The sequence below is a fragment of the Pleuronectes platessa genome, chromosome 22, assembly GCF_947347685.1.
Source record: "Pleuronectes platessa chromosome 22, fPlePla1.1, whole genome shotgun sequence".
Taxonomy (NCBI): domain Eukaryota; kingdom Metazoa; phylum Chordata; class Actinopteri; order Pleuronectiformes; family Pleuronectidae; genus Pleuronectes; species Pleuronectes platessa.
The window spans coordinates 12,407,168-12,428,776 of NC_070647.1; the positions used below are offsets into that span (position 1 = coordinate 12,407,168).

A 21,609-nucleotide genomic window follows, 5' to 3' on the forward strand; every position below is an offset into this window, starting at 1 on the left:
CTTTTCCTACCGCCCCCCCCACCATCCTTCATCCAGTCATTCATTGACTCTACACACCATTTATTAAAGGAAATGAAGACAAATCTGTATTCAGAGAGTAAAGCAACCAGACACAAGCTGATGCCGTCCAACCACAACTGACACCATGAATCATTTACCCTGAAAACATGTAATATACCAGGAGTGTGTGTCCTGACAGGAGCTGCAGTTGGTTTTGCTCCCTGCCCTCCCTCTCCTCCTCTCTCTCTGTTTTCTCTTTCTCTCCATCACCCTCTCCGTCTTCTTCTTTTTCGCCCGCGTGTGACGTGATGTGTGATGATTGAAACCACATCGTCCCAAAGCCAAACCCGAGCCCTCCCCGGTTCCTCTGCAGCCGCTCACTTCTCTACTTCCTCCGCTCGTGGCTCCTCCACAGTCATGGAGAGAAGACATGGGCTGTCTGTACACACACACACACACACCCACACAGGACACACAGGACACACTCAGGACACACACGTGTTCATAAGTACATGTTATCTCAAGGACATCTGTGCTTTTTGACTTGTGAAGCAGTATCAGTGGGATCTTATCGACGTGTTGTGCAAAGACAGGTGAGTCTAACTGTGAGAGACAAGTCCAAACAGAGAGAAACATAAAAATCATTTTGTTACATTATAAGCTGTATTTCATATTTACTTTTACATACTTTCTCTGTTATTTAACTTCTGTAAAGTGTATTTGAGTATTAAAATTACTCTATAAATAAAATGTATTAGTATTACTAGTATAGTTATAGTAGTCTAGTCCCTGTCCCATACTATCTTATAATGATTTGCATCCTGTTTATCCTGTAAGAACTGTTGGGGGCTATAGTCAATCCCAGCTGACATTGGTCGAGAGACGGGTACAACCTGACAGCTCATTTATAATGAATTCTACAGTATAGCATATCCCATAGTATAGTAAAGTATAGCTAAGTATAGAAAAATATAGATTTCCCCCAATAATTGCAATGTCAGACTGTTAGTGTATAAAACATGAACACAACCATATGGAATATAAAACACATAGACTTCTCCGACACTTATTTAAGTCTATAAATGTAACCAGGTGTACACGTCTTGTTCTGGAACTTTCTGTTCTGGAGTTTCTGTGTCAAAGCAGAGATGAGAGGAGGAACAGTTCAGAGTTTCAGATTGAATCTTGCAGGTTGAAGAGTTGATTAGGTGACAAACCACAAGCAAGCAGGTGGACACACACACACACAGACACACAGACACACACAGAGGGAAGGCTGACACACGAAAGAAGGAGCAAGAGGGAAAGATGGAAGACGGATTCTGACAGAAATAATAGCTGCTGCTCAGTGGGTCCCGTCTCCTCCATCTCTCACTCCATCACTCTCTCACTTTTGCCATCACATAAATCCTCCTCCTCCTCTTCCTCCTCTGTCCATCCCCTCGGTCTCCCTCCGCCGGCTTCTACTAGGACAGTCAATGGAGAAAGCAGAACCGATTCCCCACGTGCTCCCAGGTGCTCGCACACGTGCAAAGCGTTGCCACATGTGACGTTTACAGACTGTCAGCCGAGTGTTTGATGTGCGTTATTGTGTTAAAAACAGAACGACCCCGGCGACCTGATGATGTTTTCATCCCCGTGTGGAAATTCTTCACAGAGGACGAGGTCAAAGACGTGGTGAAGGTCAAGGCCTGAGGTCAGAGGAGCTGAGTGGGTCTGTTAAACCTGATTTTCTAGTTGAACGAGTCCGACTCGTAACACTGAGCTGCGGCCATATGCAAAGAATAAAGAAGTGTGTGTGTGTGTGTGTTTCTTTCTACAGTTTCTATGTAATTAACCTGCTGCCTTTTACCTTCACACACAAACATTCACCTTGTTTCCATCCCAAAAAGTTTCCTCTGGTCTTCGGTGGTGCATCTGAAACCAGTTAAATTCATTCATCTGGTTTCAAGTATGAAGCGTCCACTGCAGAAGCATGACTTTCCAAGATACTCTAAAGTACTTTCTCAGAAACGGTCAAGTGCGTTAGAGAAGAATCTAGACAACAAGAACACACACAAGCACAGGGAGTGGCTGGTGCATAACGTTAAGCAGCTCTTTATTGTCGGAGAGGATTCAAATTGAAAGTAAATGTACGTTTCTGAAGTGTGTGTCTGTGTGTGTGTTACCGCTTTTCGACCCAGGTGAACCTGGTGCAAGGGCTGTTTCAGAGTTGGTTCAGCTTGTCAACCTTTTAAGAACCAGTTTGCTTTTCCACGTGCAAAAGTATTGCTCTTTTTTTTATTTATTTAAATAGTGGTCATAGTATTTTGATCCCAGTGATTCTTTCCTCTAGATCAGCGAATTCTTGATGCCACAGTGGAACCAGTTCTTTTGACCGTCGAAACTCAAAGAGCAGGTTGGAGATTAGACACCGGCTTCCAACCAGCATCATGGTGAGTGTTTTCTGAAAGGACACTGGTGGAGATAGAGCAACCAGGGGTCTGGAATAATGTCGTTATTGTGGGCGGACTGGAAAATGAACCACTGCTGACAAGATAAGAGGCTGAGTCGAGTTTTCATGTGAAGGAAGAAGATAGAAAGAGCAAAGGAGGTAAAATGAAAAAGGGAGGAAGGAGAGAGGACAAGTGGAAAGATGCAGGATCGGTCCACTGAGTTCAAACACACTCACCAGTGTGTTCAGGCGTTTGTGAGGGAACACAAACTGAACAGCTTCCCAGAAAATTTGAGGAATGAAAATAACATTTCTGTTGCACAAAGTTATGTTTACATTTGTCTTTATCCCTTCTTAATTCCCTTCTTGTGAGGTATTAATACCTTCACCTCTTCTGGCCTCAGTAAATCCCTCAAAAGACAAAATATATGAGAGAGACAATTCACCCTTTGGACAAAAAGAAGCAAAAGAGACAAAAACAACACTTCCACAAAAAGAAAAGATAAAGATAAATTCATTTTTTATTTCCATTCTTTCATTTTCGATCCACGACAGAGTCACGGTGAGTTCCAGTCATCACCAGCCCCAAAGACAAAACATCATCAGTATAAAACACGCAAAACTAAACACTGGATTTACGACAACACGCACATATCTGACTGAGTTTCATTTCAAAATAAAACAACCTTTGTGTTTCAAATGTGACACCACACCAGACTCCAGAGTCCTCATCCCAAAAACAATTTTGAAATGAAACTCCTGATGTTGCTTTTGACTTGTTAAGACACTGCTGAGGTGCAGAGGAAAGTTCTTCAGTCTAATCAGATTTGAGGATGTCGTGTAAATCCCTGTCTTTGGGTCCCGTGTCCACCGGGTGTTAGTGTTTTTTTTAAGAGAGCTCAAGTTGCATGTGGCCAACGTTAGTCATGTGTTCAGCACAGAATGAGACTACAGCTGTGTCCAAATTCAGGGGGCATCTCACTCAGAGGACTCAGCCTGATCTCCACAGTCCATAAAGGAGCCACCCGCATAGCTAGCTGTCTTCCATTTGTCTTTTTGGGGTGTCGTCCTCCTCCGAGGGATGAGGCCCCTGAATCGGGAAACAGCTCAAACTAAAAACACCCCCAATCAAAGGAGCTTCTCAGTGAATTTGATACAATTAGATCCTCCTGTGCGCTGTGCTGCAAGTGTGTAAATCCATGTGTCAGCGCTGTGGGAAACATGCATTCGAGTGTCATTACCACAGTAACACAACAAGAACAAGAGAGTGAGCGTGAGGACAAACATTCCTGGTGGACACGGTGCAACGTACAGCAACAAACCTGTGCTCTCCTCCAAATCACACACACACAAAGAAAGGGGAAATATCTTGACACATTATGTAACATACCGACCAAGAGATGACAATATTTTCAATTTCAACAAGATTAGTGTTTTATATATTCATATATTACCAAAAGCAAAAAAATATATAACATTTATTTCATGTTCCCCTTCCTCCCGAGAAAGAAAAACCGACGGTGTATCGATGAGGGGGAAATGAGTGAGTCCAGACGTCTCCTTGTGTTAAGGGATTGTCACAGGAGGGTGAGTGAGGGATCATCTGAGCTCTGCACGGACACACAACCCAACAGAATGTGTTGCTTTCTTAGGTCAGAGAGAAACACAAACCATCCACACGGGCGTGTTTTCATAAAGGGACTATTGCGAGATTTATTGTGGTTCTATGCTTTTCGTTTGTTGTGTGAGACAATAGATGGAAGCGTTGTGTTCCCCTGATGAAATCTGTGTAGCTGTTAATTAAAACTTCTCTCTTTACAATTTACACAACGGCCGGGGAAAGAAAAAAAGACACTGTGAGCCGGGACCTTTCATCAGATACCTGACGGAAGAAAAAAAAATACAAGAAAAGGAACTGAAGGTGAAAACGTTAGCAGCAAATGATGTAAAGAAACGAAGGCAGCTGAAATAGACACACTCTCGTATCTGAATAAAAGACAGTGTGACAACAGTGTGTAAGTCTGGCATCAGAAAACAACCTGGCAAACTCAACTTACTCTCAAATACAGTTAGATTTTTTTTTTTTATCCTTCCTCCTCAATAAAATACAAGTCACACTCACATGTTACAACTGCTGATCACCTGGAAGGACACAAGATGGCCGCTGTGACGTGTCAAAAACTATTTTCCAATTAATTAGCATGCCAACAAAGCACTGAAGGGCGGAAAGGTGAACCATATTTTCCCTTAGCTGCCCCCCCCCTCGTGTAAAAAATATACAATGTGGACTGAAGACGCAGTGGATGAATATTTTATATCTGGATTTCTTTTTCTTTCTTTTGTAGATCCACTATCGAGTGAAGAGAAAGTTTTCATCTTCATGTCCAACACTGAGTATCTACAATCAGGGGATATTATTGGGGCTGGCTGACTGTGTGTGTGTCTGTGTGTGCGTGCGTGCGTGCGTGTTTGCGTGCGTGTGTGTGTGTGTGTGTGTCAGCAGCTGTCCTCCAGGGCGTTGACGACTTGTTCCAAGATGTCGGGGCATCGGTCGGCGATCTGCTGCAGGACCTGATTGGCGTACTCTTGGAGCTCCGCCCCCTCCCTCTCGCACAGCTCTAACTCCGCCTCCAACTGAGAGAAAGATGGAGAGAAAAAGACGAAGGAGATTTTAGACATGTTGCAAATCAACGTCTTGTGATGCAGTCATTTAGATTTAGATTTCACACGTCACTGTACATTATAATCTGTAGGGGTTTCCTCCCAGTTGCTAGCCTTGTGCTAAGCTAAGCTAACTCTTGGCTCCTGTTTCATATTAAACTGAGATACGAGAGTTGTTTCAATTAATAAATAAAGATGGTGGATAAGTTAATAAAGTGGCTAAAGGTTAACTTTGGTATTAATTCGAAAAGCGTGGAGCAATTCTTTTAAGTTGAGTAAGAGAAGCCAACATCATGAAGAAGATGAGAGAAAGATAAACGATTTTAATCCAACATAAGTCAAACTCAAAAATAAACTCCTTACAGCTGCATGGATGATGGAGAAGCATGTTTAAGTTGAGACACACACACACACATACACACACACGCAAACACAAACGCACACACACACACTACTATAATCTGAAGACACCACGATGTAGTTCTTTCGGACCGTATAGAGTGGAACATTTCAGCGAGTGAGCACTAATGTTGTTTTCTTTGGCTGCTGCTGGGCTGAGACGTCAAACTCAAACTGACTTAATGACCAATACATCTGTATCAATACAAGCGCGGCTCAAACAGTTGTGTTAACACAAGCACACATTTGTGATAATGGTTAAGTTTGAACCTCTCATACTGGTATTTTACATCATAATGGTTTTATTCAAGCGTAACAGTGCAGCAACTGATCTCAGTGGTAATAATCAATGAAATTACACAAAAATATTGTTTAAAATGTTTTAATTGAACAATTTGTAAATGTTTATTTGAACAATGTTTACGATAATCTTTTATACGTAATATTGAAAATGTTAATAAAACATTTGTAATAGAAAGCCTGCGCTAAACCTACATGTGGTGTTTTCTTATTTTATTCCGTCCCTTAACTTTACGCAAGTAGTAAATCCCTTGAGTTCCCCTTGAATATTTCATATTCCCTGATAACTAATAACTCATTTTGAATCATGGACAGGGGAAGAGGAAGAGGAAGAGGAGAGCAGTGGAGATTCTGGCTGAGAAGACAGACGAGAAAATACAGATGATGGGGAAAACAAGGGAATAAACGGAAAAGAAAGAGATTGAGAGATCGAGTGAATGAATGAGGAGGTGAAGCACAGAAAGAAGGGAAAGCAATGAGGCTTGACCACTCTACCCTTCCCTGTGTGTACGTGTGTGTATGTGTTTGTGTGCGACACGTGATACGAGTACGAATATTCACATTGTTGTGTGCTACCTAACTTGAATAAACCATTTTCGTAGAGTTAAGAAGCATTTTTTTTTTTGCATTTGTCTTCTGGGGATGAAAATGACATCAAAGCGATATTATCAGGGCTTCGAGGAATCACCATCATTTTCCATGTGGACGTGACAAAGGAGAGATTAAGAGCAGAGTGATGAGTTCTGAGCGGAGTCCAGCTTTTATCAGCGTCATCTCTCTACACCTTGATCTTTATCATTTCCAATGTTCCTCCCATCTACACTGGCCACACCAACATCCACCCGGCGCTGTGTGTATGTGCGTGTGATGCTTATCCACACGATTCCTGCGTGTCAGTTTATGTGTGTTTGCAGGTAATTCATCTCAATGGCAGCGCATTTTAGATGCAATCCCGCAGAAAAACACGGCAGTAAAGATAAGATGGTAACACGGCCGAGGAGATAAATGGTTTAGTGTGTGTGTGTCCCCTGTCGTCTGCTCTCTGCCTCTGACACAGCCTTGACCCACAGAAGGACACTCGAAAAAAATCAAGATCAAACGGGTCGAACACGGCGATGATGCTGCCATGCTCCTGAAACTGGACTTTAACGTTTCTAACCCCTGAAAACGAACTAATACCTTCCAGTTGGCAAAGAAGGGCGATTGTCTGGAAAGGCCCCCCCGAAGAATGGAACGACACCACTGTTAGAAACCCCCTAATGAGGTCTGAATCTTTAGAGGTTTAATTGAATATCTAAATATGTGTGTAGGGTGTGTTTGGAATGGTGTTGGGGCTTTGCACTTGCACAATATTTGCTAATTAAATAATTGCTTGAAGATTGACAGTATGTGGTTTGGTATTATGTGTTTCTTAAAGGAGGGGTGGGAGATGGGGGCTGGTATGGTTCGATGTGGGGCCTCTCAAGTCCCGGGAAAACCTTCAGTACATTAAAAGCAGATTTTCCTCTAAAATAACATATGACTTTGTAAATCTGGCTCATTTTGAAATACAAAGGTTACAGAGAACAGGCCACGACCCCCTACCCCCCCCAGAAACCACTGATCTAAACCCCTCATAGTGCAGTCAACGCCTGGATCCCGAATTCAACCCTGAAAAAGTTTTCCTCAGATAGACAGAGAACATATTACATCCTCGAATCCCTCCAATTAACCATGAAAGGAACATGTTGTCATAACTGATACGAATCAAAAGCAAAAACTGGGAAAACAAGAGCCAGTTTTTCCGCCGAAAAGAAATCATAATTGATTCCTCCGCAAAGAAAAACATCCCCTCGATGCTGCGCAATAAACTTTATCTCTTGCTACATTCAAGCTGCTGCTCATTTATGGCCTGAAGAGATTAAATATAAACAAGGTCGCACTGTACAGTCCCAGTTATGAGGTATAGGTCTAGATGTGGTTACAGGCTCCCATGGATCACGTCCCATGTGATCACAGTGTGTGGCCACAGAGAAATGTAGATGAAATAATGGAAGAGGGCAGAGAGCGGGTGTTGCCAGATTCATGACTCCTTCAAGTGTGTGTGTGAGTGTGTGTGCATGTGTGTGATACAGTGGTTTAGGTGTTTGACATGACAGGTGTGTGTGAGTGCACAGCGTTAGGCTTAAGTGTATGTTGCAAGCTCAAGTTCTAATTTAGTGAGTGATAGAGGATTGTGGGTAGCAGGGAGATAGATAGAGGGAAGCAGCAAGACGTGTGTGTGTGCGTGTGAGGGAGAGAGAGAGAGAGAAAGAGAGAGCGACAGAAAAAAGAGAGGGGTTGTTGAAGATGATTTTTACTGCAGCCATTAAAGCTCCATTATCATGATGGATCATTATCTATCTTATCGGGGGCCTGGAGGAACACACACACACACACACACACACACACACACACACACACACACACACACACACACACACACACACACACACACACACACACACACACACACACACACACACACACACACACACACACACACACACACACAAAAGTCCTGCACAAACATGTACAGTACATGCACACGCTTGAGAACGAGGGTAAGATTTGTGTGTGTGTGTGTGTGTGTATGTGTGTGTGCGATGACCCCTTGACACACATTACAGGGCTTGAACCTCTTTGCGGAGGAATGCTAATGTTTTCTAAAGAAATCATAACTCAACAGAGCGAGAGAGAGAGAGACAGAGATTATCAGAGAAACGAGGAGAAGCAGAGAAAGAGGGAGAACACATATATATACAATCTAAGTGAAGAGCATTAGCCCGTCCACCAACAGGTCAATTGCCTGCTGCAGATGCACATATCACAACACGCAGCCTCTCACTTACAGACAATTCTGAGGCCAGAGGTGAGTGTTTATCAGGAAAATGTCTCCGGGCACTTCATGCCGGCGCATTTTTTAACTGTTAACTTCATCCGGCTCAGACCGGTTTCGAGGGAAATCGTGTTCTGTGAAGCCCGAGGACCAGACGTACGTCCCCTTAGATCAGGGTAGTTCCCTGTGAGGCCCACATGAAGCAAGTTCTGAACAAATAATGGAGTTAGTCCAACAGCTTGGTTAATATTTTCGTTTCTGTCCTACTCGGAAACAAGAAACCAATATTGATTACTGATATCGTGTATTAAAACCTGGCCTGCTATTAATGAAACAAGGCATTTCAAGGGCCAAAAACAACTACACCACCTTGGAGAGTAAATGTACCAGTGGGCTTTAATGGTGGACATGAATTATATGAATGGGAAAGGAGCCATTTTTACCTCAATGACATGATTCATGAAGTTTAGTGAAAAATTAGGTCATGGACCAAGTAAGAACGTTTTAGTTTTTGGGGATAATTACTGGAACCATGTGAGAATTTATCCATTTTACCTGGACTCTGAGGAATAGAAGCAAAATCGTTTTTTCCTTCATCCCCATCACAAGGCCCATTTTCCACCATTATGAAATGTTTAAACAGGGTCTATTAGAGGATGAGGTTATACAAGCAGGTAAATATGCGTCGGAATGAAAACAGAACTGGAGCCGATAAGGTTGACTGTAAAATTGCTCAAACAAATACGACATAAACACAAGGGAAAGAGAAGGTGGAGGTCAAGACACAGTACAAGTCTGGAGAGCAAATATATTTTTCTGCATTTAGCCGAGTTTGTATTTTATATATAAAGAACACAGCAGGTCGTGTCCAGGTCAGACGTGTTCACAACAGGAAAATCTCCATGTCTGAAAGCAGTTCATGTTAAAGAGGTAGAGATACAAGCAGGTTTTAAAAAGACAGCCTGGAGCGGTGCTGTAGAAACACCATCATGAGTAAGAGCAAAGGGATAAAGTATAATAGGCCCTTTTAGACCATTATAATCCCTGTCTCTTTCCTGGTCTCTATTTAAACTATTATGTTCTAACAGGCTTACACTGTATGGAGCCTGCTTTATAAGCCCAAAAGTGCCTGAACCGTGTGTGTGTGTGCGTGTGCGTGTGCGGGTGCGTGTGTGTGTGTGTGCTCAGTCATAGTCCAGTGCAGCTCAGCTAATGACGCAGGCTAACGAGCAGCAGTGGGAATAGGGCTCCAGGACTTGTACCTGAAACTGCTCCTGGAGGACTAAATATAGTGCACTCTCAAAATACAAGAGCAGTGTGTTTTGTGAGAAATTCAAGATCACTTGTCAGATTTATTCTAACTGGTTTATTTAATCAGCCAAATGGACTATGGGAAAATTCTCATATTTACTGACTCGGCCCCTGGGAGCAGTTATAGGAGGTGGGCGGAGGATTAAACACACTCATATCTGGGAGCTCTCTATCGGTCCGTGCCTTGCTCATGAGCACTGGAAGATGTTGTAATGGAAGGGTATGTGTACAATTCCCCACTCAGCGTTTTATTATAGTCATGGAATTTTAATCTGACAGTTCATGTCTGCACCATTCACTTCAGCACCTAATAACGCAGGTTACGCCACAGGGAGAAGTGGGCCTGTGAATTTTAGTGCGGTAACTATAGAGGAAAAGCTTCAAAGAGACCAGGACTTATACAGAACATAAAAAAGACTTTAACCTTAAATTGGCCCTGCAGGAACAACTACACAACACTGGACTTTAACAGCACTAATGGCCGCAGACATAAACCACAGACACACGCTGCTGCATCGACTGTGGAACCTCTCAGGAGGCAAAACCCAGAAGGTGGATGCAAGTTAGTTCAAACTAATTCACAGTTGTTATAAGAGAATATTTGCCTCAGTGTAGAAGGTTCTCTTTACACCCATGTTTTGTTGTCGGCAGGATTAAGCAAAAACTAGTGAACGGATTTACACAAAACTTAGTGGAAAGATAGGATATAGGCTAAAAAAGAACCAATTATATTTTGAGGTGGATCCAGGAATGGTTTATCTCCTTTAACAACGCGAGATGTGAGGGCGTTTTTTGTCATTTTTAAAAAGTTTACCAGAGAACAATGACTGGATCTTAATGAAAGGAAAAGACATCCGATCCAATGCTTAGGGGTTAAGGTTAGGGTTCAAGACAATTTATCTCAGTAAGGGTGAGATAGGTTTACAGAGTTCAAAGGAAATTTACTTCACATTGACCAAAGTTTCTATATGATTTATAAGATTTGTGCGCTTATCCCATAAATCCCTAAAAAAGCTTGGAAAAACTACAAACTTCCATCGACCAGTGTTAGCCCCAGTCTCAAATATAACAATGAAAGATATTCTCATAGAAGAGAAGTTACCAGCAGTTACCACAACTGGCACTTTGCTGTATGTGATATCATCTAATAAATCTTTTGTTATATAACAGAGTTTAATGGCATTTTTAGGACTTACACAGTCTCCAAATAACGATTCTATTAAAACTAGTGAGGTGTTTGTAAAAGTCAGAATGATTTTATGTCTGTCCTGACATAAATTCTTCCACCATGACCATGTGGCAGTGAAAGGAACTTGAACTTGCTGAAGGAAACTGACCAAAGAGTTCACTGAGCTACAGACGGAGGAGAGAGAAGTGAGAGTTGTCTGTGCTTCTCCCCGTGTGGTTACTTAAGTGTTTGCCCTTCACCTGTCACCATCACCAGCATGTCTTCCCATCACACACAAGAGATGAAGGATAGACAATGGACAGGAGAAAAGGGACAAAAAGAAAAGAGAGCTGGGGAAACAAATTGATGAAAAACTGGCAATGAGAGAAAAATGTAAAGAAACAAAAGAGAAAAGTAGGAGAGGAAGAAGAGGACAGGACAGAAATGAAGAAGAGGGGGAGGAGCGAGTGATAACCAGAAACAGTGGGAAAGACTGAGGGACAAAGAAGTGAACGAAAGAAAAAAAAAAGACAAATGCATGTAAAAAAAAGAGAGGCCGACTGTTAAAGCCATTAAGCCAGGATTCAATAAATCTGCATAAAACCCGGCAGTTAGACTGTAATGACCAGTTAAGGCAAAAGTGTGTGTGTGTGTGTGTGGTTGTGAAAAGGGGTTCTGAGGGTTGTACTAGTGTGCGGCTGCGTCTGACTGTCTCTCCTTTTGTCTGCGTTTCTGAGTGTGTGTTCATTGTGTGTGTGTGTGTGTGTGTGTGTGTAATGGCCGTTGAGGACCTCTGTGTCGTATTTGGAGAGAAAACAATCATCCTTGGTGCAGGAAGCAGAGCTGCCTAATGAAAGCCTAGAGAGACCCCAGACCACAGTGCAGCACAAATGGATGTGTCTGAATCTCTGCTTGACAGAAACCCCCCAAAAACCCCTCCACTCCTACATCTCCTCCTCCCTCTCTCTTCCCTCCACTCCTCACCTTAATGCAATTTCCTGTACACGGACGCACAATCAACTTTTCGAGGCAAAAGTCAAAGTCAAACCTTGTCTAAGATCGAGTCGACACCGGGGCTACACACAGACTAATAAGATCGTAGGTAAGTTTCTCCATCCAGACAAGCACTTTACATGCTAACACACCTGAAAATGGATTTCACATGACCATTCATGTACACTGTGCAAGGAAGCAGATTGTCCACACAATGGTGAAAGGTAAGAGTGGGGATTTGTTTCGTGGCCTAATAACATGGTGGATGTGTTACTGACACCATGATCTGATAGTCATGACTGGTTCTTACCCAATCCGACGAAAGCAGATGGCGTTGTCATTGTTTTTTCTCCTGTCCAGACTACAACACAGCCGAGGAGTTTTCAAACTAAAACTCTGGAGTCGCGTGGATGCCAGTTGTAAACTTAGAAAAGTGTGTCACATCTACAAACGTGTGGATGTAACCCAAGTTCTGTCGATGTAGAGGTCATAAAGTATTCATGCTGCGTGGCTGCTTGACACTGTCTGCTTTATTGTTATTGTTAGAGGATGTTATCAGGTAAAAGCCAGAGATGTGAATGCTTTTTTGCTTTAAAGTCTCGAAGCAGTAGGTCCAAGTCAAGCTGACATTTTTATGGGTAAAGCCTTAGTATCAAATCTCAAGTCTACACCTGCGGGTACATACAAACATGACAAAAACAACCCAGACGAGTTATTATCACAGCAAAACTACTACAAAAACAAAAGTCAACGACAACTTTCCCAGTCTATCTTTGACGTGCGCTACCTTTCTGGTCCCTGTTACATGGCATTTCCATAGCTTATGTTTTTCATGTTCAATGTGAACTCTTCTCTGAGGCAAAAGTTTTTTTTCTAAGAAAAACATTCAATAACATCACAGACAGACAGATAAGCACAAAGCCAGACGCACTGTGACTCCATGCAGGGTTTTTATCATAAGGAAACTTTCTGTCACACACGCCTGAATATCAAAATAACAATAATTACTCTCTTTGCTCTATCAGTACTACTGTAATAACTGTAGCTCCAGTCCTCATTATCAGCGGTGATGGATTCATTCCAGCTCCGCCTCATCCTGTTTTCGTATCTCCTGTCTGTCAAAATTCACCCAATCGGTGACCTGGAGATCAGGACGGGTCCTCGCACACAGACGAGCAGAGTTCCTGTGCCGTCTGCCAGTCTGTGAACAGGGCATCGCTTTGCCACAGGTCATCAGGCTGCAGAGCTGGAAAAACAATGATTGTGTCCATTTGAAACCTTAACTTTATGGATAGAACTCTTTAATGTTTCATTTATTTTTGTAGATAACACTATGAAAAAGATTTGGTTAAATTTGCCAATGTTAATATGCAGAATTAACCAATTGTGACCACGTATAAGAACAACAATTTAAATTATAAATCTATCTACATAGCAGCCTTACATTCTCCTCTGGTCTTTAGCTTTCTGAAATGTATCTTCTTCATAATAAAGAGATGATAACTAACCAACATTGAGTTGTATGGTGTTTGAAGCCATCGAGCCGGCATCAGAATATCTGCTCTGTTTTCCTGTTTTGGAAATTTGTTATTACGTAATTTGACTCTGGAAAGCTGATGTGTAACTTTAATAATGTTTGTAAAGTCGGCCAAAATAAAAAGTACATATTCCTCCTGTCCCCCCTCTGAGAAACCCTTCATTAGGAGATTACTCTGGAACAACAGTGACATTTGAAGTCTGTAATCGTGCGGTATTTCCCTTCATTAGAGTGACATGTCGAGTTGTAAATGTGTGTACTCAGCTTTCACTGAGGTTTCTGCAGTTTGAGTTGGCTCACACACACTCAGGGTCGCTCGCCGGGAGCCGTTTTGCTTTTAGCCGATAGAGCCGTGGCCCGACAATTCATCCTGGATTCATGAGAGCGGTGGTAGAAAGTCCGACTCAGCCAATAACACTTCATACATTTTTATACAGCACCAAACACACGGAAATAGCCATTTGCATTTAGACTAAAATGGACTACAAACACAGACTTCTTTTACACACTTTTACATAGACAAATAAATACACACACACACACACACACACACACACACACACACACACAGCCAATTCGTTTACTTTCACACTTCAGGCCAGAGAAAGAGAGAAAGATAGACTTCCTGTCTGTGTGTGAGTGTGTGAGAGATTACGATGCCAGTTCTCTTCAGTGCTCATTAGAGACGTCACTGAGCCATAAAGGTTATTATTATGACTATGGCACAGAGAGCAGCTCGTTTCAGTGAAACCTCACTATTGGAATCAGTGTAGCTTTGGTGGTTCAGCCGAGGTTAAAGAGAAACGTGGAAACAAACACAGAAGAATCACATCTTCTGCAAATCCATTTTCAGAAAAACTGGCCCGACCGCTCGGTGCTGGACTCCAGGCTGCTGGAGCCATTAAGCCGAGACCTGACATCCAGAGGCTGCCTAGTCCTAGAACCTTCAGATCTCCAGTGCGAGAGAGAACTCAGCCATACAAATGTCAATCAAGCTGAAAGCTGATGGGATGTTTCAGTCTGAATCGACTTATGCTGCCATCCCTAAAGCCAGGACACTAAAAACACCAGCTCAGCTACAGTAAAGCTCTGCTGTTGTTGTGTTTGCGTTGCTACAAATCAACGAGACTTGTCCTCCTTATTAGAGATGCTCCGATGCCGATACCAGCATCACAAATGCCTCTGATAATCGGCGAGTACGAGACATGAAAGACTGAGAGCTCAAAATGTGTCAGGGGCTGCATCCAAAGCCACATCATCACAATTAAATGGTACAAACATCAACACAAGTTAATGAGGACTATAACAGTATGTTCCATTGTTGTGTCATCCAATAAAAAGTTCATAATCTAATTCACATGATGGATTAAAACACTTCAACATGCATCCCCTTTCAAATCTGCCGACTAATGAGGTGCTGTGGTTGTTATGCTGAGATAAAACAGTGTTTTTGTACCGAGTTACATCTGGGAAAACAACAGTTTTTTTTTTACAACACAAGTGCTCAGAGATGCTCTGAACTGGCTGTTTTGAAGTACAGTGAGAATTAAGTTAGTTTGGTACTTGAGGAGGTTTACATGCTCTGTGGACAGGTGTTGTAAACTAGCATTTATGCTAATACACTGTAAACAATGCATCTGGTTCGTCCAATGACATTGTCATGTCCATGTCCAAATAAAATCTACTACTACTAATTTCCTTTCACTGTCCATTGCTGCAGCTCCTCTTTTCTTGAAAACACTTGGTTTTAGCGCATGTCTTTTTAAGGCTCCCTCTCCCGATAAAGCCCAATCTACTCTGATTGGCCTGCTGAACCCACTCGGTTGTAATTGGTCAACTCCTTACACATGTAGGAAGTCAACTAGATGTGCATTATGCAATTGTATCAATGAAAAAATAAAAGATTGCATTTGGGATGTTTTTTTTAGGTCTGGTCATTTGTAGATATTTTAATGAAGGATTGTTACATATATTAAATCTTTAAATAGTAAACATGTTTCACTTCAGAATCCTACATTATAAGGATTTAACCTTATCTTTAGAAAAAGCAGGAGTTTCGCTCTGGAAGGTCTGAATGTGCAGCTGAGCCTCCCTGAGGTTTCCTGCTCCCAGTGTTACCACTTATCTGTAATGGGAGGTGCACAGCTGATAAACCCTAGACACCAACTTGTTGGTTACTGGTTACTATGTATTCGCTCCAGTGAAACAACATCAACGTTAGATCAGACAGTGTTCAAATGCTGGTGACACATCGCAGAACCACATTGTCAGATACACGAGGCTCCGGTGGTCATTCATGATCGCTCTGAAGTAAAACCTAATATGTGGGTGAGGGATAAGAACATTTCCGTTTGTGTGTGTGTGTTTTTGTGACTGTCCATGTGTGTGTTTTACATGCTATTTTAGTATGATCCTAATGGCTTTACAGAGTGCCAGGCATTTTAACAGAGCCAGGGAGAGCCTTGTAAAACACACACACACACACACACACACACACACACACACACACACACATGCTCACCACAAGACAGAGAAAACAAGCTGGCACACTGGAACATGGTGGTAAGGGAGGGAATCTGTGCGCGAGTGTGTGTGTGTGTGTGTGTGTGTGTGCATTTAAGAGGGTCAGCCAGGGTGATGGTGACACATGATGAAGGAAAATGGGAAACATGGGCTTGAATGAAAGACTGGCAGTGTGCGTCTGTGATTGTGTGTAGGCATGGTCGGGGTCTGCAGCAGACGCATGGCGCCAAGTGGCACTGCCTTGAGTATGGGTGGATTTGTAGGGAGGGAGTTAAGGAGAGGCAGAGCATTTCAAACTGGGAGGTTGTTAAAGGAAAAATCTCACCCCCCCAAAAAAAAACTGAGTAAAAAGCTAAGTCTCACCAGCTCTGACACCTACACTGAAATAGAGCAAGTGAGAGTGAAGAGTAATGGAAGGAGGGAAAGTGAAAGATGACCCGTCTCCTTGAGGGGAGAGAAAAAACAAAGGCCTGAAGAAGTACAAGGAGAGGTGATGAAGAGAAGAAAAAAATGCAAAGAATAATACGTTTTCACCCAAAAGCCGAAATCCTCAGTGTAAACAAAGGGTTGTAGTTGCTCTGCATGTATTGTGATGAACTGTTTTCCTGGAGAAATGGACTGATCCAGGAGTTTTCTTTCACTGTTTCAGCAGGATTTCACACAGATTTAATTAAATCTATGGCACGCCCATGAACGTTGCTCTCAAGCACAACAGAGAGACAGGTACACACAAAAGAGTGAAGCTTCTTGCGTGAGAGAGAGAGAGAGAGAGAACTGTATCGAATACGCACAATTCCAGCTGAAACTATGAGGTCTGCATGGATGGTAACAACTCGCACGCCCTCTACCACGCAGCAGCCGAGCAAAACACCAAGTAAGAGATCTGAAATGTTATTATGAGAAGTGATGGAAGTACCTCAAAGCACCTCTTTAGTTGTTTCCATTTGCTTTTAATGTCTGGCGAAAATTGAGGCGAAAAAACCCAGGCGGATCTTAACATGGAGAATATTGGAAGACACTGCCAAACCTGGGTAAGTGGATATATCAGGTCCAGTCCGTGCAAGGACAACCTCAACAGTAATGGTAGACGCAATGTTCTCAGTAATGGAAGAGTTGGATTTAACACTGCAGTGAAACAAACGTGCCGAAAACAAGAAAAACAAGCGAGAGGTTCAAAAACACTGCAGTGTGCCATGAGTGTGGTTAACAGTTGCGCAAAATGCAGGTGATTTGTGGTAGAATAGCGTACACAGTCTTTTTAAGATCATGTTTTCCTCAGTTGTAAATTTGACTTGGATGTGGCCACGAGCACAGTTTGGTGCAAATGTCATCAGTGTCTCTAAAATGTTTTCATAAATATAAAAGGCAGGAACAAAATACTGCAGGCCACTCAGCTGGCCGTCGACAAGCATTCAATCTTGTTAGATAAGCTTTCACGGCTGCTCACAAAATCAGGTCTAATTCAGAGTGTGTTTTTCTTTGGGAAAACCACCGACCCACAGAACACGGTCGGCTTTTCATTTCGGGGAAAAACCGGCTGATGATGAAAAATACGCGTGGTAATCGTCTGCCCATGAAAGTCACCAGGACCATTTCTCTGTGCCTTTAATGTACACAATGATAAATGACAACTTAATTCTCTGCATTCAGAGTTTATTTAAAGTGACACCGAACCGCGCAGCGCTGTATCTGAAGCACTCATGCTAAACAGAGACATTCTGCAGCATTAAGACACACAATAGGGCTTTCAGCAGGAAACTAGCCCCGCTGTACCCTAACCACACACTCTGTCACATTGGTCCGAGAACGCGTGTGTGTGTCTAGAGTTACCGATTTTCAATGTATACCACATGTAGCCACCATCGCCTGATATGTTTTCAATATGGAGGTAAGGACAGACAGAGTCATAGGAAGTGGAAGACAGCCGAAAAAAAGTAATTTAAATTTAATATACACTGTTTATATTCAGTATCTGAAAACACAAGTTGTTACCATGACGGTAGAGCAACAGCGAAGCCAACGTGTTTTCAACTTTCTCCAACGCTCACCTTTTTCTCTCCCTATCCTCATTTCACTTCTCTTTTCTCTCTCTCCTCTTCAGATGACAACTCTATCAACAGTAAGACAAATACACTCTTCTCTCCCCTCCTCGCTCTGTACGCGAACAGACCAGCCTCCTGCTGCCAAAAGCACAGAGCAGAGTTTACTCCCTGCAAAAGAAAATGTTTGAGACAGTATTTGTTCGGCTGCCAGGCGCTTGTCGTCAGGTGACCCACTGGAGTAAATCTGTTCAATAATGTCAAAAGCAGAGCCAAAAATCTGCCAGGCTGACCATTGTGTGCCCAACTTCTACGAATACATCCACACAATTACAGACACACAGAGTGTATGTACACACACACACACGCACGCACGCACGCACGCACGCAAACACACACAATGAGACGCGCACAAACGCAAGGGACAAGTAAGCATGAATAAATACTCACAGGCAGGTTTTAGAAATTGATAAATGAGGAGTGACAAAATGTCCTTCGATTTTTCCCAAATCTTTTCAAACATAGAGCACATTCACTCCACACACGCACACACTCACTCTGTAAATAAATAAATAATAATAATAAGCTTTATTTAAACCGCACTTTTCAGACCAAAGTTACAAAGTGCTTCACAAAGGTAAACTAAATTAAAATATGACAGGACAGAGGCAGATAAAATATTTTTTATCATGGGGGGTATCATGGACAACCTCTCTCCACCTCTTCCCACCATCCAAAAGGTCGGCCGAAATATTCCTGATATGGTTGCCGCCATTTTGCACTTGTGATGCCATTTGGTGCCAGAATCTACGCGGCAGTGATCATGGTGCAGAGCCACGGTATCAATCAGGATGTTTCAACCGATTTATGGCATCCAACAAATGAAAAATGACATGAAATCAGTGCGATAAGAACTAAAACTTGTACTTTGGCATTTATATTTTGGTCCATGTCCAATCCACTTACAAGGAGGAGGCAGGGTGTATGACCTATAATGGTGCTGACTTGCAGGATCTCAGAAATGACATTCTACATCACTAGAAGCATTTTGTGGAATTCAAGGACAAACAAACGTCATCACAGGATTTCAGACACACACAACTCAAACTGATAAAAGTCCCATGTCCTACCTGTTCCCGTGTCATGCTGCGCAGCTGCGTGTGCCAGGTGGCGGAGTCTGAGCGGTGATAGGAGGGGGGCGGGGCAAAGTCCTGCAATATGATTGGGTCCCGCTCCTGACACAGTGAGGTCAGGTGACTGATGTACAGCTTCAGTTTGCTGCGATTCTGATTGAGATCCAGGAGGGGAGAGAGAATCTGAGGGAGGAAGGAAAACGTGTTGATCTTTTTATTCCATTTTATTGTAAATGAAATATAACATCAACAAGAAACAAAAGAATAACAAAAAGGAAAAACAGTTGGGAATGATGATTCAGAGACAGAAATGAGGCAGATTGAGTGACAATGAAAGCTTAGTGATTTAAAAAAAAAAAATGATAATTATTATTCATTTTGATTGGATGTTGCCTTTCCACATACAGTGAAATGAAAACAGACGGAGAAGTTTCTTGGAACATTTCCATGAACACTACAAACCTGAACACCAACAATTCCAGTAATGGGTTCTCGTGAATGCTTTGCTGTGATTAGCCAAAAGTCCCTGGTTAATTATTATTATCCAGATTTCCATGCACTGGCACAATTCTTCTGGATTCCTTTGAGGAACCTGTTGACTTATGTAAAAACACTGTTCCATGACCACAAACACAAAAAGTATTTTGAAACAACCATGTGTTGAAGTACTGATCATAATGCAGTCAACTACTGCATGAGCAAAACAGACATATTTTTGGGGTACTAGACAAGACCCCCCAAGAGATGTGCGTGCGCGCACCCACCCACACACACACACACACACACAGATAAGAAATGCAGGCGCACCACTCTCCTTGGGGAATAGCAGGATTTAAGTGCAGAGGAAGGGGAAGCATGTTAAGAGGGCTGTTAGTGTGTGTGTGTTGGTAAAGTATATTTAATCCCAGCTGCGTCTGTCCACACCATGCGCTTCGTGCTCATCGTCACTCAGCATACACATTATACACACACACACACACACACACACACACACACACACACACACACCTACGCACACACACACACACACACTTCAGGTCTCTTTCACTCAGCGTAGGAACATCTTTCTCTCTCTCACTGCATCTTCTCTTCAAGAATTGCAAATATTCAGGTAATGTTGTCTCATGTCCTGATTTGACTTTAATCCTGGTTGATTCAACTTAGAACACAATGTTGTGATGTTGATTCATTTGATATGAGACTTGTTTCTTACACTTGCAGGACACATCAAGTATTGCATTGATCGTGAGTTGAAATACTACTTTTCTGTTGATATAGTCGGACAATTAATCAGCCTGGTATGAAGCCACTAGTCAATGATGTGTAACCATAGCAACCACACTGATGCCTCACAGCACATTAACTCTATACTAAAATGAAACATGCATGGGATTCTAAGTGCTCATACACGGCTTGCATGTTAGATATATAAGTGACTGATGTGATCACACCTATGATCCCCTACACACAGCTGTTACATAGCTTCTAGATCTGAAATCCTGCCTCAGCCGTCACAACAGTGAAAAATTTGATAATATTTGAAATAAAACTCCACATATAAATCCAAACCCTCGTTATTCAGCGACTCGTTGTGTTTGACTATCTTGACAAACAAATGAAAAGAAGTAGATGTGGGCGGTTTTGTGGGGAAGAGGAAAGGAAAACTCTTTTCTGCTCTCTCGTCTCTCTGGCAGCAAAAAAATGAAAGCTGAAGGTAAAGTGGAAGTAAATCAAAGGAACTGTCACTTCTGATTCTGAGCCTTATTTACTGGGAGCATGACACACACACACACACACACTCACACACACACACACACACATACACATACACAAGTACGCATACACACACACACAACTTGGAGTAATTTCTTTTACCAGACCACCTCCACCAGTGTAGCTACCCGACCTTCTTGGCTAACAACTACTCGTTTCTCACACGAACAGACGCTGAATATATAAGTGTTTATACATAATATGTGTGAGTACACACACCCATACAGTACAAGGCGGCCCACAAACACACTGTGGCAGAAACACACTCACACACACACACTCTCACACATAGGGTCGTTATCAGAGTTGTAAATAGCTCTAGTTACAGTATTTTCCAGTGAGGACCTGCCAGTAGTTTACAGTCCATTACGAAATACATTACTGAACATTTCCCTCCGGAGGAGCGAGGGAGGTAGACACGGGAAAAGAGAGAAAGAAAGTGAGGCTTCAGGGACCCTGCACATTGTGCATTTAAAACATT

General features: G+C 42.4%; 1 protein-coding gene across 2 annotated transcripts in view; it reads right to left on the reverse strand.

The window, feature by feature from the left end:
* Positions 1 to 2,932: 2,932 nt before the first annotated feature.
* LOC128428497 (ELKS/Rab6-interacting/CAST family member 1) overlaps positions 2,933 to 21,609 on the reverse strand; it is a 115,558-nt gene continuing 96,881 nt past the window's right edge. Inside the window, exons 21-22 of one of the 2 annotated variants that reach the window (XM_053414692.1) lie at positions 19,353 to 19,538; positions 2,933 to 5,068 (exon numbers count right to left, since the gene is read on the reverse strand). In XM_053414692.1, the coding sequence (XP_053270667.1) occupies positions 4,931 to 5,068; positions 19,353 to 19,538 (324 nt within the window). In that variant the 3' untranslated portion in view covers positions 2,933 to 4,930. Of the gene's footprint in view, positions 5,069 to 19,352; positions 19,539 to 21,609 lie in introns of those variants that run through there. The other variant, XR_008333799.1, reaches the window with a different exon arrangement.